Source organism: Symphodus melops (assembly GCF_947650265.1).
Source record: "Symphodus melops genome assembly, chromosome: 7".
Taxonomy (NCBI): Eukaryota; Metazoa; Chordata; class Actinopteri; order Labriformes; family Labridae; genus Symphodus; species Symphodus melops.
Window position 1 is genome coordinate 24963150 of NC_136697.1, and position 17237 is coordinate 24980386.

At 40.3% G+C, this 17237-nt stretch overlaps 2 protein-coding genes and 1 long non-coding RNA gene across 4 annotated transcripts in view; 2 read left to right on the plus strand and 1 right to left on the minus strand.

Annotated features, from left to right (window-relative positions):
* Positions 1-8160, plus strand: part of jcadb (junctional cadherin 5 associated b) — a 15230-nt gene extending 7070 nt beyond the window's left edge. For both annotated transcript variants that reach the window (XM_079348613.1, XM_079348614.1), the window contains exons 3-4: positions 693-4567; positions 5769-8160. In XM_079348613.1, coding sequence (XP_079204739.1) covers positions 693-4567; positions 5769-5803 — 3910 coding nt within the window. In that variant the 3' untranslated portion in view covers positions 5804-8160. The remainder of the gene's footprint in view (positions 1-692; positions 4568-5768) is intronic.
* LOC306827005 overlaps positions 1-11262 on the minus strand; it is a 27493-nt gene extending 16231 nt beyond the window's left edge. Inside the window, exons 1-3 of the long non-coding RNA XR_013779559.1 lie at positions 10553-11262; positions 9322-9417; positions 8167-8237 (exon numbers count right to left, since the gene is read on the minus strand). This is a non-coding gene — a long non-coding RNA (uncharacterized lncRNA). The remainder of the gene's footprint in view (positions 1-8166; positions 8238-9321; positions 9418-10552) is intronic.
* An 821-nt stretch (positions 11263-12083) lies between these two features.
* Positions 12084-17237, plus strand: part of LOC306826349 (supervillin-like) — a 49599-nt gene continuing 44445 nt past the window's right edge. The window contains exon 1 of the mRNA XM_079347605.1: positions 12084-12746. The gene's annotated coding sequence lies outside the window, so the exon portion shown is untranslated. The remainder of the gene's footprint in view (positions 12747-17237) is intronic.

The following is a 17237-nucleotide window of genomic DNA, read 5'->3' on the forward strand; positions in this document are numbered from 1 at the left end:
AACAATCAAGTGACCTGAATACTCTGACTTTCTCTTGAATAATGTTATGACATGAAACTGAAGTAATTTTTATGATAGGTCATACATGGAATTTCTTTTTAAGGATACAGTTTAATCTTGCTAATTTAGTTACGTTATCATTCAAATAGAGGAAAAGAGGTACTTTAACTCTGACATCGGATCTGACAGTAGGAGATTTTCCTTAGGACTCCTTGGGAGCCACAGTCTGGCTATCCAGATGACCACCTTACCTTATAAGGTCTGCACAATTTAAAATGCAGATAATTTTTGCACTTGCATCATAATTTCATGGTTTCTTCAAGGGACGTGGGAGCCGCTGACTTAAGCACTTCTGCCTCCTATGTACTGGCTCTCCCTGATTAAGTTGCATCAGAAAGCACGTATCGCCAATGCCAAGTCAAGTGTCTTGGGCACGGATCTTCTAATATTTGATTATTAAAATGGAAAGAGAAATAATGCCTTTTTTTTGTTAAATTTGTTTTGGGAAGTTCATGATATATTTCCTTTAAGAGACCATTAAGTGTTTGTGTGTCCATCCCTCACGAAGTAAGTTGCAGCACATCTTTAAGTGAACAACAGGTCAAGTGTTGACCTTGTTTCATATTCCTCCTAACTTTCCTTCAGTAACACTTTGAATGGCCTTTTAACACTTAACTTGTCCGTCTTTGCAGATTCTACGATGTTCCCAGTTTGACTTATTCTGAGCCACTGAGCTATGACGAGAGGGATGTTTCCTACTGGCGAAGGCGAGGCCAGGACTTTAGCATCCTCCTGGACTATGCTGATGGCAGGGAGCTGAGGGCCTCTGCTGGTGCATGGAGGCCACAGGCCCTGATTGCAGCAGAGGAACACAGAGCAGAGAGGCAAGCACAGCAGCTATGGGAGGAAATTTCCTGGCTCAGGGACCTGGACGCAGCCCCTGGTCAGCTAAGGGTGACTGGGGAAAGGAAGTGCCAGAGCCTTGGTACAGAGGAGTGGAGGCCTGCTGTGGGTCTGGGAAGGCAGTTGTCTGATGGGGACGGGGAGCGGTGGGCTCAGGACCAGTACCGCCTGAGGACACCAGAGGGTTTTTTTCACCCAAGAACTAAAGCAAAGTCGCAGTCTCTCCCCAGAGTTTTGTCACCAAATCGTTCTAGCTGCAGAGATCTCATTCCATCAAGGCCTAGCCTTCCTGATAGACAACAGAGAATGAACAGCACTGTCTTCTCTGGGCCCTATAGTAGGTATATCTATAGTGGTGCTGTTGTAAGGGACCGGTGGGGTAGGAATTCTGGGCCAAGCAGCCATGTTGCACTTTTAACTAAGCCCAGGTTCAGCAGGCCTTTAAAGCCTCCATCATATGAGATTCACCAGCAGACTAGGGGTAGCGCAGAAATGCTTGCTATAGACCAGGGTGCCAAACAAAAGGACAGGTCTATCTTTTTTCCAAGGGAAAGGGAGCTGAGACATGACTATTTCGCACAACACTCTGCCATCACTGGAATGGAGCCCCCTGGATACATCCCACCCCCTTCTTATAGAAGAGCTCCACCCCCAAGATCAGTTTCATTCAATCGCAATGAAATGGCAAACTTCAGATGGAGGGCAGAATCTCTGCAAATGCCAATGTCAGATCCTGGTAGGTGGTTGTCTAGACAGTCAAGTAGCTCATGGTTGGAACATTATGGAGAACGTGTTGCATCCTATCGAAAACAGGTACACTCTGGACATGAAGAACAATTAAGTCATGCCCGTCAATTACCCGCTGAAGAACCAAGAGTGAAACAAATCTCAGGAGGGCCTAGCGGAACTTCTCTCACTGACTCAGACAAGATACGAAACATCAACAAAGAGACCCCATCCACTAAGATTTTAGGACAATCTACACATGATAGTGCCTTTCCTCCCCAGCAGGGGTCAGCTCTCAATACTGACACACGCAAAACAGCGCTCAATGACAATGACAGCAGTAATCGATGGTTCAACAGGGGAATAAACAAAAAAAGTGACAGTGTAGCTCCTGAACAAAACCGAAGCCAGTTTTTCCCTTCATCAATTCTGGGTAAACCACCACCTCCCCCATGCAAGACGGCTGACCAGGGTGTCTCTGAAACTGTGACAGAAGTCAAAAAGGTTGAACAACCTGAACCACCAGAAAAGGACAAAACCAAGAACCTAAAAAAAAGACTTAGTGAGACAATTTTTTGTTTGGTGTCTGTGCCTGTTACTCCACAGCTAACTGGAACAATCCGTGATCAGAATAACAACAATGAAAAGTCCCCGGACCCAGCCGACAGTCCAAGTGATAACAAAACTGGCCATTTAACAAACCAAAGTCTCCAAAGCACATCTTCAGCTGAAGCTGAGCTGCAAGCACTAACTGGTAGCATAGCGAGCAGCAAAACAAGCAGTAGAGCGAGCAGCAAAATGTTTAAAAGAGTTCCCTGTAGACCCCCTAAGATTAACCATTACAAAGAGATGAAACTGTCAGGAACCTGGCCTGCAAACCAGTATCGAGACCAGGAGACACAAACTAGCCCAGAGGCCCAAAAAACTGGCCCTGACGACAAGGAAGCACAACAAGATCCTGTTCCCCCTGGCACTGAAGTTCCTCCTGATAGCGGTGGTGCAGTGGGCACTGCCTTCACTTTTCCAATAAAGGGAGTTAAGAGCCTGAAACTCTCAAGCAACAGCGCCTTCTCCCTTACAGCCACCTTCTCCAACCAGCTGAACAAGAGCACAGCTCAGCAGCCAGCAGTCCCACCCTCAGGAAATTTGGAGGAGAGCAAACCAGCAGCAAACAGTGGGCAGGAGGCATTTGAACAGTTCTTGCTGAAACCAGCAAGTCAGCGACCTTGGGATGCTGTAAAAGAGCTGGAGACCATCAAAAAAGAAGTTCAGGATCAACAGCAGCAGAGCAGCAAACAGCCCAGCGTAGATAAGTGCATAGAGGACCTAAACGAGGCCTACAAAGACATCTTGGAGCTAGGCACTGCCAGCAATAAAGTCCCAGATGGTTCTGTTCAAATCCCTGAGCGTATAAAGATCCGATTGACATCTGAACCTCTTAATAAGCCCAGCAGCCTAAGGCGCAGTGCAGTTAGTTGGTCAGTTGACCCAGAATACAGGGAAGTCAAGAGCGCCTTCTCCAGGCCTGCAACAAAGTCCGTAACCTTCAGCAAGCAGCTTAGGGAGGAGCTCCCTGTCCCACCTCGAGAGACAGGCTTCAGAGAATACAGGGTAATGTCGCATCTTTCACGCAGACGGAGCAATGATGGCAGGACAGTAAAACTAGACCTGCCAGATGAGCCTATTGAGACACCACTCTGTGACTTCAGTCCAACAACGAACACTGCAGCAGCTGAAGTGCCATGGGCAGATAGACAGCCTATGCAGGATGCCTCTACACTCACTAGTCCTCCCGATTATGAGGACATATGCCAGACTTTGCGCCAGTCTAGAGACCCTGCAGATGTCAATAAAGGATCCACAGGCAACCTTAAACCTAATGATGCAGAGCATCTTAAAGATCCCAGTGTTGAATCAGATGAGGAGTGTCCTATTTGTAAAAGAGAGCTTGAGAATCAGATGAGACAGGGCCCATTGCCTCCACTTCATGAGGAGAACAGCTCGGATAGTTCGACCAATCAAAATGGTAGTCCACCGCAACGTGCTGCTTTAGAAAGTCCAGAAGAGGATTCAAAATCAGAAGACCCAAATGACTCTAGTTCAGATCAGGTGGCATCTGATGAGAGAAGAGAACAGCCTTCATTGAGACAGGAAAATGGGGAAGGAGAAGAAAAAACAGACAATGCTGTGGCAGAAAACTTGAATTGTTCAATTAATCCTGCTGAGAGCACCCTAGCTGTTGGAGCTACAGAGCAGATTGCATCGGAAATGTTAGCAACTGATGTGCCTGTGAACCCCAAAGTCACAGAAGAACAGAGAGCAGGTGAAGCACTCACTAAGAAAGCAGAATTAGTAGAGAAAGAAGTCATTGCAGGCGAAACAACAGAAGACAGCGCACACAAACAGACAGCTGAAATGGAAAGGGAGGGTGAGGGACAAGACAATGCAATGTCTACTGATAAACAGGAGCAAGAGAAGAAGCCATTTGCTGTCCCAGAGCATAGACTTGGTCTACGGACTCATCTGGGGCGAGACCACCCAGGGTTACCAGAGTTTCCACCAGATAGACTGCCACTTTCAGTTCCCCCAAACCTAGACCGCAGGCTGTCTTTAAGTTTGGAAGGGGAGAAGAGGAGCAAGGGCCCCTCCCACCGGATTGAAGCATTGCAGAATAAGCTTGCCATTTCTCCAGGTCGAGTGGCAGTTGAACGTCTAGCTCGGATGAGGGAGGTGGACGTTATGTATCGTATGAGGCGCCTTAGCATCAGGAGCAATGACTCTGGGGATGGGGAGGCAGAGGGGGAGGGCAAGGACGAACAAACAGAGGAGCTTCATCCTGCTCCTCAAAGAGACGAGGATAACATTCAAGAGGTCACCCAATCACAGCAGGTCTCTGAGGAGAAAGAATTTCAAGATGAGGAGGAGTTGTCTCTCTCAGGTAAGAAGTAAATTAAATTAAGCTTGAAAGTCCTTGTGGATCAGCATTTTAATTAGGCTGGGTAACTTCTTTATAGCTTTGTAATTTCTACCCACATTTGAAATCACCAAGGTAAAATGTCAAACAAAAGTAAAGATGTTTTTTTCCTCTGTGGTTTTTGGTTTACAAGTAATCTGTAGAGTACAAAATCGCCAAGAAAGAGGAAATTAACAATAAAGTTCTTAGTTTAGATATTTGTTGTTAATAAATTATAATATGACTTGGAAACGGGCTTTGTACTCTTCATTTTGCAATCTTAAAATAACTTGTGCATTAGATACAATTCTGCTAATCTAACTTTCAAAAAAAGTATGTGATGAGAAATGATTACGTTTACATTTTTTTCATACTTTGTCAGTACTTCCTAATCAGTCTTTAAAACACACATTTAGAAGAAAAGTTTAAATCAAATATGTGCAGAGAAAAGCCTTTTGTGTCTCTCTGTTGGGTCTGGCTATTAACTGGGATACTCAAGTTATGAATCTCAGCTGACTGACTTATTCTCTGGATGTTCTATGTGAGAAACTCTGTTATGATCTTGCTGTATACTGGAGTCTCTGTCTGCAAACAGGCAACTACTTAACTAATATATTTGTAACTCTAAGGGCCCGATCACACAGGGCTAGAAAAGTGCTGCCAGCAAAACCATTGTTTTCCTGTGGTACAGGACTTATAAATGTCTCAACTTTTCAGCTCAAGATCCAGAGACTAGAGTGGCACTTGTCAATGTCCCTTTTGGCCAAAGCAGCAAATTAAATCAAGTAGGAGGCTTACTTCTGCTTTTCTAGGAGGGAGTCCACATTCGCTCATTTTTCCCCCATCTTATTTTATTTGGTTGCCTGTATTCGCACAAAGCCCCGCTGCACAGGCGCTCCCAGCTGTTTTAACCCCCAGATGAGCTCAGGAGCAGCCGCACCTAGGGCGACACGTCTCTGTGTGATCAGGCCCTAAGTGAATCAATCGATTCACTAACTGGAATTTGGTCTTGCTGTTAAACATCTCCAGGAAATGGTGTCACTGTCTCCAGATTGTGCAAGGCCTCTACCCTCTGAGACAATTAAAATCTTTTAAATAAATAATTTATTACAATATTAGATAGACATGAAAATGTTTTTTTGTTTGTTTTTTTTGTTAATGCATACCCTTCTTCTTTATGTCCCAGAACACCCTGGTCCCAGCCAAGTGGAGATAGAGTAGAAAGACTGCGTCAATCATCTCCATCAGAGGTTTTTAGCTCCAACACTGTGACCTGGCTGCCTACTAGAATGCCTTCATCTCATCTTGACACTGAAATGGCCTTCTTGTCCGACAAGAGCATTGTGTACACCCTCACCCTTGGCGCTGCGTTGACTTCTAAGAGTGCTGTTCCACTGCCAAAGGGAGGTGCCCTTTTAACTTGTGGGGCAACTTCCACCCCAAGTCCCTCCCCAGCCTACCCAATCTGACTTCCCACTACCCCATCTGTCCTTCATCCCCAAGCCCATCCTCTTTAAGGGTTTCTACTATTAGTCTTCTTGTAGCGGCTTGTCCTTTCTATTCTATCCTCCCTATGCTTTTCTCATTAGCAGACATTATGCAATTCTGTCGTGCATACTAAACTTTGAAAAAGTCCATAGTGAATACAGTCGAGGGAGTTTCTGCAAACTGAACAAATCTGTTTGTTTATGGGCAAGCTGTAAAGGATATGAATGTAAGCATTTATGTTTAACCTAATGTAGACATAGAAAGGTTACTGTCACAAACCTGTTCTGTTGCATTTAAACTACACCAAAATAAACTTTGTATCTGATTGTCGTAGTGAGGCGACAGCTGTTTTAGAACTGGACATCACTGTCACTGGCTTAAGAACTGTTTTGATTTTCAGATGAAATTAATCAGCCTTTCTTTTTTAAGATTAAATGACATTGTGCCCTGACTCATTGCTTTTGTACACTCCGCAACCATAACCCATACAGCTCTTCAATGAAGAGCAAGTCTGCACCACTCGACATGAGATGATCCGTAACCTATTGTACGATACATGGGTCACACACTGGAGAGGGAGAGTTGCCTTGTTAAACAAGAAGTATGTTAGTCCCCAGATCAATCCGATGTATTGCTCCCAATTTCCAGGTAATTTCAGGAAGCAATAAAAGGCACAGATTGGTGAAGAGGTGGTTTGGAAACTTTGATTAAAATTAAAGAAAAATATTGAGATATAGAACAAAAAAGATATATAGAGCAATATTGTTGTACAAACAGCTAAGTGGTGTAGTGGAGCTACCTGTAGGAACCATTTTCAGGAGTTTTAATGTGACGTGTCATTCAAATCATATTACAGGGATATGGAATCGTGTCAGGGTATATGGGCGCTTAACAGGGGTGGGTGCTTTTCTTCATGATATACTGTATATCTATGTTCATACATCTGTATCGCAAAGAGACATTTCACTGAATATTTATTTTTGTTATCATCAAATTGTTAATGAGTTTGCATACTGTACAAAATAAAGTATATTTTAAATATTTTAAGAGATATTTTGTATTTAACCATGACTTTTTTTTTTCCACGCTTATATCTTAAAGTATCATACGTCTGTAAAGAATCATATTGAGAATACGTATAATTTTCTAGTGCTTTAAAATCTTGCAGAGTGATTCAAGAAAGGGATGGCCTTGTGGTGTGCCTTGATCACACAATTCGGTTCTGGTATGAGATAGGGTTCATCATAGCTTCAGTAGACGAGATGGAAACTTTTTGATTGTGCCATGATTTCCAATTGATAGTGCTTTTTTTCTCAAGCTAACAGAGTCAATGTTTGCACTCCATGTTGTACTCAATACATCTATTCATTCCAGCTGTAGTTCCTATGTTGGTGGTCAAATGTGACCTGTGTCCTATGTTTGTCTTTGTATGTCTTCCAATTCAAATCATGTGTTGTTCTGTTGTTGGTTCCTTGAAACTTGATTAGAAATAAAAAAATTGGGATTTTTTTTCTTTTGCTTCCACCCTTCTTTTCTTCTTTCTATCTTTTCCTCCTTCCTCTTTTTTCTGCGTTTCATTTAACAGTGCGTCAATGTTATGGAAACAAAAAAAGTGTTCTGCTGTCCCTAACAGTTATTGCACTAAAGGATACAATGCAGTATGCTTGTTGTTGGCTAAAAACCATGTATGTGCAAAAGTATTAAAATGTGTTTTTTTTCTTTCAAATACAGGGTTTTTTAATAAATCTAAAATCTAAACATGGTTCAAAAAAAAAAAAGTTATTTTGGATAAAACAATTTTGCAGTTACGTGTTTTTTTTCCCAACACGAGCAGCACTGCATCAACGAAAAGTATATACAAAAGATTTGTAGGGATCTTTCACTCATCAAGTATCACTTACTGTTATGTAGCATTTTACAGTTGTAGCATTTGATCAACTCAGAACTCTGTCTTAGCATTTCAAACATTTCTTGTAAAATTTGAAAAAACAAATCATGTCGCCTTATTCTGTGTGCATTACATTACACTCCAGGCAATGCCAAATACTAAGATACTAAGCACTGTTTCATACCTTAGGTTTTTACAACAAACTCACTGTTCTGCCGTGTCTGTGGCTGGAGAGGTACAGTAGCATTGTGGATAGTTTCTGCTCTTCATGCTGGTTATCTGTAGGAACATTGAATCTAAACTGTGAACTTCAAATAAACTAAAAAACTTACTCTTCAAAGTACAGCGAGATTCAGTGTTTAAATACAAACCCATTGTCAGCTTCACAGGGAGGGCAAGCTGGCACGCCCATAATTACTAACACATCTCATTTTCAATTCATTAAAAAGACCGAAAGGCCTCGCCCTGGTCTTGTGTGTAAACTGCCCCTGACAACATCTAATTACCTATTTCAGTACATATGCCCCCCCCCCAAATAATTGGCATGTCAGGTACACTTGAACATTGTGTCATTTGACTTTTTGTACTGCAGGTTACGTGCAACATGAAGTAATTATGCACACTTGTAATATTTTCTATTTTCATATGAGATTTAAGTGCTTTTTGTACTCACTGACATCTTTTTTTCTTCCTTGCATGAAATGCAAGAGAAAGGAGGGAAAAAAATGTTTTTCATAAAGTATATTTGCATTTGGTACTCCAATAGTTAAACCAGTGGGCAAAACATTTATGTTTCATATTTTAATTTACAAGACTATGCCAAGTATTTAAATGCTATTTTTAGAGTAAATCAAAAGAGAACTCATTCATTTCTTTTCTTTCAAACATGCCTTTATCTTTGTATCTATAAATATGAGCATAATCCATAGTCATGATTGTGCTACTGTTGTATGATACTGCAGTCTGATTCATAAATAAACTCTTTGCATGAAAGCTGTGTTTGTGATCAATTGCCAAGGCATAATGTATTATTGTTTCATGGTCTGTATGAGTTTGTATCTCATTTTGTAAATTATATATTTTTGGTTTTTAGATACATCTTTGAAATACGCAAATTTTCTTTTTTGTCAATTGGTGTCAACTTTTTAAAAGTATAGATATTTATTGTTCATATTTAAATCTCCCATTAGACTTCAATTCTTAATTTATTTTAAAGGATAATGACGTGTGCATATTTATGTACTTTTTCCACAAAATTTCTCTCATGTTAAGACCATTTCAGCCCAATTACCCTGCCAGACTGTCACACTGAGCTCCACTTGCTCGATCAAAAGTGTTGGCAAAGACAATACTTGAGCCGAACCTTGTAAAAGCCTCCCAGCATGCTCTCTGACGCTTGGATGTCATCCATCCTCAGATGCTGTTCAAATACATCCTTGTGCCATCTTTTTTTTTTTTTCTAAAAAGAGGAGTGAGAAGTAAGATTAGCACAACCTATGATGTGATACATCATTGATCCCTATATAGGAAAGCTTTCTTTTCACTGACAGCCTGGTACTCTGCATTAAGGCATGTTGGCAGCTGCTTGAGACAGCAGGGGGCTGAGTTAAGAGAGGCGCTATATATACATGTAAAACATCATAGGTGGTTAACAAAATGTACACCTAGAATAGTGAAAGAGATATTTAGTATACAAAAAAATACTTTGCATACAGTATTCACTACGTTCACTAAAATCACCAACACGAAAAGCCGTACAAATATCATGGTTCATCTGGAATAGAAGAAATAAACCAGCCCACTTCAAATGGAGAATCAACAGACAGAAAAAACAAGATTATTGATTGCTAATTAACACAACACTGTTGGCCACATATAGGCCTTTAAACTTATATTTGTATACTACACAAACCTGGGTCATCGTAAAGTTGATTCAACCTTGCCTAAAATTTGATTTACTCCTGTATCTAAGTCTGTGTGCAGTATAGCTTGAAATGGTAATTCAAACCCAATTAGGTTGCAGTTATCACCTGATCATGTTGTTATCATTAGCAACATCTAATAGCCAAAGGAATTTGCTGGTTAACCTTATGGATTATCAGTCCCAGGTTTGCTCTACTTATGATTATTGACTGCCAATTACCTTCATTAGATTCAGCTTTATTGTCCAGGTAGGACTACACTTACACACATACACAAGGAATTTAGTCTAAGTGAACCGTGCTCTCCATGTACAAAAACATTACATATCAATAATAAACAGAAATAAGCAAAGACTTATATGTACAACATTAAATAATATAATAGTGCAGTGGTGCAAAAGATGCTTGCATGAAAATGTATAAAGGTGTATAAAGGAGTTTTACAATATTTACAGTATTTTATTTATATTTACAGTATATGGAACACATCAGCTTTGTTTGAGAGATAAAGAACTTAAAATAGTTCAGAAACCTTCAGCTGAGTTATATTTTTAGAACTACAAAAATCGTAATTCACACACCATCTACTCGTCGCACCTAGCTTAAACTTCTTTGAATTTAAGTAGGCTGAACATTGGGACATTTTTAAACTTGAAATGGTCATGTTCTTACCTTTGGCGATAAACTTAATTTAAGACGTGTTCTTAAGAACCTTAAAGTAATTAATAATAACAAGAAATGTCGAAATTAACCACAGTAAGAAGTTTTTTTTTATTTTATTTTTTTACGTTAGCTTAACATGGCCACCTGTAATCATACAGTTGCTCATTCTGCATATATATATATATAAAATAGGTGAGTAATATATGATCAATAAAACAGCACAACTTCTGTTTTAATTTTAGAGTGTAATGTCTGGCGGTATCTATACAGCTGTTGCTATAAAACTATTAAAAAAAAGTATGATACTATTGCTATGGCAACAGTGACTGCTACTCTACTGCTAGCTCAGCTGCTGTTTTACTAATGCTAAAGTTATTTTGACACCTGTCCTCACCTCATGCTTGTTACAACAACTAAAGGACAACTTCTACTAATTGCAGTTTTAATGTTTAATGTTCCCGGTCATGTAAATTATAAATTTGATAAGTCACAATTCTTCCCTATCACAGAAGAAATACTTTTATGTAAATATATTGTCAACTTATCTTTATTCCATTGTGCATTGGTGTCCTCTAAATTCCCTCTGTCACTGATTGGACATACATTTAAAACACAGACCAAGGTAAGTAAACATGATTTGACATTACTGCACACCTGTTAAACATGCTGGACTCTGATAGGGGAATCAGTATGTCCTCACCCACTATTTGCACAAGAAACCCAAACAATGATAAAGAGTATAAAAAAACAGTCATCTTCTCAAGGTTCAAGGTTCAAGGTTCTTTATTTGTCAAATATGCCACATGTTAAACATACAGCACAGATGAAATTGCATTCCCCCCCCCCGTGCACTCACATATCCTGTTTAATTTTAACACCTGTAGTAATAATAAAAGACATACAAGTCTGCTTTGACTGTCGTGCACCTCTTATCTCCACAAGATGGAGCCATATTATAACAAGATAAGACCAGAAACAACCTGTCTGAACATCCTGTATGGGGGAATTATTTTCGAGGTCCATTTAGACCTTTTAATATAAAATTATATCCTTACATCTATAATGATGTTAATGTTTTTTTCTTGTGTTTTTAAGCTTACCAAAAGTGCAGGACTTTTACATTTATGGTGCACACTTGTGTTTGTTCACATGACCAAAACAACCTGAACAGCATGGAAGAGGTACTGTTTTTTTGCATTACATAGCCCTCCTGTACTGATTACTCTGTTGAGTCCTGTGATAAAAATGCAATTTAAAAAAAAAAGCCCAGATAATGTAGCTTGCACTTTCAGATTAGCGCTCTTTTGCATTGAAAATGAAGTGAAATATCTGTCAGTCAGGGACTTTGACGCCATGCAATATTTGTTACACATAGTATTTAAATGCATCCTTCAGTTGATGCATTGTTTTATGTAGCTACAGGATGCATTGCTCAAAGCAAAATTACATTTCATTAAGTTTTTAAGGATCCCAAGTGCTGTAGCTGAGGAGACTCTGCAAAGTCTGTTCTGCTGGATTGTATTTTAACAGCTGATTCGATCCACTGTGCTGTTAGCAGGACGCATCCTGGCTATTTATGGCAGACACCCCTACAACGAGGCCACTCTCTTCAGTCCATACATGGTTGCTGTGGGATGAGGTTACCACGCCGATTTTGGCCCACACTCCCCAAACGCCTTCGGAAAAGTGTTGTGTTGACTGTCAGTCTAAACTATCAGACCAGGGCCCCTGAACGTGGCTAATGGACATTTAAAGAGCCACTTTTCTAACTTTTGGATAAGTTTGAAAAACCACTTATTGTAGGAGTATTAGTCTGTTCAACCTGTTTTGGGGCATTTTTCTCAGCTTCATCACATCTTTGTGTCCCTCACCTCTTTTCAGCAAAGCCCTCTCCCTCTCCTTCTCTCTCCCTCTCCCTTCTTCTCTTTCTTCTTTGCACTGCTGCTCCTGGACTGATTTATTAGACCCCGTGCAAGCAGAGCTAGCGGGAAAGCACCAGGCTATAATTGTCAGCTGCTGAGGTTTGGAGCTGCTTCACGGTGATGACTCTGGATTCTCTCTTTGGGTTTACCTGCTCACACCTGTGCCGCCGCCTCCTCACCATCTGATCTGCTCTGAACACAGGACAAGTGAAACCCTCTTGTTGCATCATTTTTCTACTGTCGGGATAAAATGGAGTTCACTTGTGAACATTTAGAGCTCTGTAAGTATTGTTCTCTCTTTCCTTTTTAACTTGTGTGCATGCTGATTTGAAGAGCAAAGATACACAAATCTGAAAACTGTTCACAATTCAGATCTATGTTGATTGTTGAGTAGAAAAATAAAGAATCTTTGGACATGATATGAAGATAAAACTGTAACTATATATTATATTATTTATTATCAACACATCTTTATGACAACTTTTGATCTCTATGAAACCTTACTTTACTGAATGATTGCACCTGACCTAATGCATAATCTTTGGCAGTAAATATACTGTAGATATGTATAATCCAGTTAATAGACGGTATGTTTATAATGTGTCATCAGGGCAGTTTTTGTTACCATCAGTCATAGTTTAAAGCAAATAAAATGAATATTGAATGAGAATCACTTCATTTGCAGAGTCTGTGATGCCCAGTGAAATCAGCCAGTGCAAAATGACCGGAGAGAAACTCTTTTTCACAATGTCAGTCAAAGATTTTACTTTTGATAGTCAGTTTATGAATCGTGTCTTCTTATGTATTTTCTTATGTCTTTTTAGTCAAGGAAAAGTTTCCATGATTGAAGGCAAACTTTGACGTTAAAACTCTGCAGTAGTAGTTTCTGGTTTACGCTCCCCCCTCCCGGAGGATTCGACGTGGTGTCCCAACTGAGCCTCCCTGTTGTTGCTCGTTGCCGTCTCAAGTAACCTCTGGGGTATTAGCATTCCAGGCTCCAGATTGCGGCTGTATGTATGGTGGTATGTGTGTGCAGCTGATCTATCAGCTGGTTGTTGGGAGAGTGTGTTGTTCCAACTCTGGCCAGGCGTCACTTCTCCACAGTTTTGTTTTTATAGTGTGTGTGTGTGTGTGTGTGTGTGTGTGTGTGTGTGTGTGTGACTTGTGCAGCAGTTGCTTGGTGCTTTGCACCTGCTGCAGTCTTTAAAGTGAATAGACAGGTTTACTGGCCAGCCCCATGCGTGACCTTCTGAAACTGGAAAGTACTGGAATACAGATTTAACGAGGGCTTAAATCGTTTTTTATTACCATCCAATTGTGACACATTTTATTCCTTAATTATTAACGAAAACAAGTTAAATTGAATGCACTTTTCCGTCTTACTTTGATGCACTTCAAAGCGTATGCATTAATTAACAAAGGCCTTCAAACACAAAACAAATGAAAATAGTTTTTAAACTACCCACTGATTGATTTGTATTTTACGTTTGTCCTCGCCTGCCCAGGGACAACAGATGGAAATGAGCTAGCTAGCTAAATGTGGGACAAAGCATCTCTTCTCTTCTTACGCTAATATAGGGACTTCACGTACAATGTCCCTGATTCAAATAAACAAAATTAAACTAAACTAAAATTGGATTGTCTAAATGGACAAAAACATTGTTGATTGTATTTTTTAAAATATAGCTTTAAAATATAGCTCCAATTTTATGTTGTTAGTGTTCACCAGCGATATTGGAAGAAGCTGCTAGTTTTCAGTTGCCTGAACTCCTGTCTTTGGAGCAATCAACGTCTTTTTCACCTTTGTGTTATTTTTCTGCTCAGATTTGATTTCACCTCCTAATTGGAGCTACAATCAGAACAGAAACATTTGTATTCAACAGGTGTGTGTGTGTGTGTGTGTGTGACCTGTTGCATATGGCCTTATGCACCAGTTAGCTTGTTGCTTGTACTCAGCACCATCTCTGATCGTCCCTGCTGTCTGCTGTCACTGTCAGCACTTGGTGTGTCAGAAAGCAGAGCGCTGTCTGCAGGCTCCCGCTGGCCTGCTAATATGCTGACCTCTCTCAGAAGGTGTTACTCCTGTTTGGGCAGCACGTGAGATGAATCAGTGATGATTACATGCTCACTTTTAACTGGGATTAGGACACTTATTGCACAGTAATGCTAATTTTTAACTTCTTTTTTTTGTCTTTGCATGATATGTTCTGCTTTTAACTAAGGAATGGACAAGCATCCAACAAGCAGTGACGTATTGTATGCACTGATGGTTGATGTATTGTAGCCATTGTTAATTTTAAAACAAAGGGAAGGGAGGCTTTTGCAGCAGGATTCAGCAGAGAGAAGATAAGCATGTGAGCACAAAGGCGTTATGACTTCAACAGGACAGTAGACAAAAGCTGACTGCGTGTCAGGGTGAAAAGGGCGACGTCAAGAAATCTGTCCAATGCACACAGACAAATCAGGGGGGGAAATAACAACTCTGACAACAGTGAAGGTCACAGAGAACAAAAGTTAATGAAACCCACAGACGGAAAACTGCTGACTGCTGTGCATTTCGCACAAAGACGAACTGGCACTGAGATGGAGGGAGGCTAGACACACAGGGAGGATGAAGGCTCAGGTGTGAACAATCAGAGCGGGGCGCGCAAACACACACAGGCAGGAAGTAAAGTTTCAGTATCTATAGGTGACAGGATGAGTATCAAAATAAAACAGGAAACATAGTGAACAAAAAAAAAAACAAGTAGGGAAATAACGACGAGGTCAGTGATATCCTGAATATTGGTGCATACTGTTGACCACATGATTTGATCATTTTAATCAGAAGATAATATTGGAATGATGATGATGATGATGATAAAGATGCAGTTATGGTTGCAGATTGTTTTGAGACACGTGACAGAAAAAAAGTTTTATTGGCACTGTTTTGGAAAGACTGATTTGATTTGATATTTGAATCCAAACTTTCCATACGATGCTCAATGTCAAGGCAATCTGAAATGAGTCAAGAGAGATGATGTTTGTTTTGGCTCTATTAGGTTATTCACAGTTTTATTTACGTCAAATGTATTTAAATGTGCTCTATAAATGAATTTGGATTGGATTTAAAGAAATGTAAAGATTATGTGCTAAAGCAATGGGGAAGATCTTATAGAAGATTATGCTGCAGCATCACATTCAGTCAGCGTGATAGATTTTTAATTCACATAGAAGCAGAGATACAGAGATGAACTTTTATTAATTTGGGACATACGATACCAAATGACCTAGTAAGGACTTTATAGCACAGAGCGTATGAATGAGTATGGCTCTTATGATGTGTTACATCTTGTTACCTCATCGTGTTACATAACAAGAATGAAGATGTTCCTGGATGATGTCATTTAAAGACAAATTTCCTGAATAACCATTTCTAGCATGAAGAACATACTCTCCATATCTCTCTCTCTGTTGAGCTGCAGAGCTTCTTCAGTGTCTCTCCTCCTTCAGCGCTGAGCTCTGTGCTCATTGATATCCATATAAGAGCAGAGCAGGCAGATTTCTGCACCGGGCGTCTGGCAGAATTGATGCAAGGCAGCAGAGAGGAATGCAGATCTGCATCTATAAAGAGCCAACAGCCAGAGTAAATGTTTAAGAAAGGACGAAGGTCTGGAACGTCAGACTCCAACTTCAGCCCTGTGTGTGTGTGTGTGTGTGTGTGTGTGTGTGTGTATTTACATAACCTATTTCGCATGTGATTTAGGTTGAATTTAAAGTAGATGGTTTGTGGAAAATGCAGGTAACATATTTTAATATAAATAACTTAATATTGTATCTGTTGTGTTGGAAAACAGCTCCTGCAGCTTTGAACCTGCTGCAGGTGGATGAGGGTCTGGGTGAGCTGGTCTCCAGTCGATTGAAAGTGTTGGGAGTATAATGCATCAGGTCTAATGACTTTCTGCTTAGTAACCATGGATATGTCGACCCTGTGTTTTCTCATTTTTTTAAGTGGTAACTTGTTAAATGTGCTGCTTCTCACTTGTAAGAGAGATGCTTAAACGCTGTGTGGTTTTATATAGTAATGCTGTTACATTTTGTCTGAGTGGTTAATGTTATGTCTGCCCAGTCTCTTTAAAATAGTGTGTGAAAACTGCAGCGTCCTGGGAAGTGTCCTTGGTGTTCATAGTGAAAAAAAAATAAAATAAAAAAAATGCTGTTACAGTCACTTCAGAATCTCGACCCAAAAACTTCCCAGTTGTGCAAAGTTTGGCCTGTTAAAAGGAAGTGTGTGCTCAACTGGAGTAAGTCCTAACGCACAGCACAGGAAGCATTAAAGTCAGTAAATCTCAGGCTGCATGTACGCTGTGAAACAAAGCATCACGTGGTGTTGCTTTTCACAGGGGAATGTCCCTCCTCAGTTGAAACCCCTGCGTGAACGGGAACGTCGCTAAGCCTCACAGCTTAAAGTTTGATTAGCAAAGAGATGCTTTGATGTTTCGTCACTCTGGGATTTGTTGAGGTGCTGCCTCGTGGCGTTTACGTGATGTCATAGGCGTAAGACATCCTGTGTTGCGAGATGAAATTGTTGAGCTGAGTTTCAAACTCGAGTGACCCAAGGGACGATTAAAGTCGGAGCGCAGTGGTCTCGTTGCTGCAGGGTGTTTTTGTAGCTGTGTGAAGATCTGGAAACTCATTGATAGGGAGAAATAGATTTAACATACTGAAGGCCTCTTCGATTGATCGTCAGTGTGCAGATCAAAGTGTTTGATATATTTGAATTAGAAAACAGT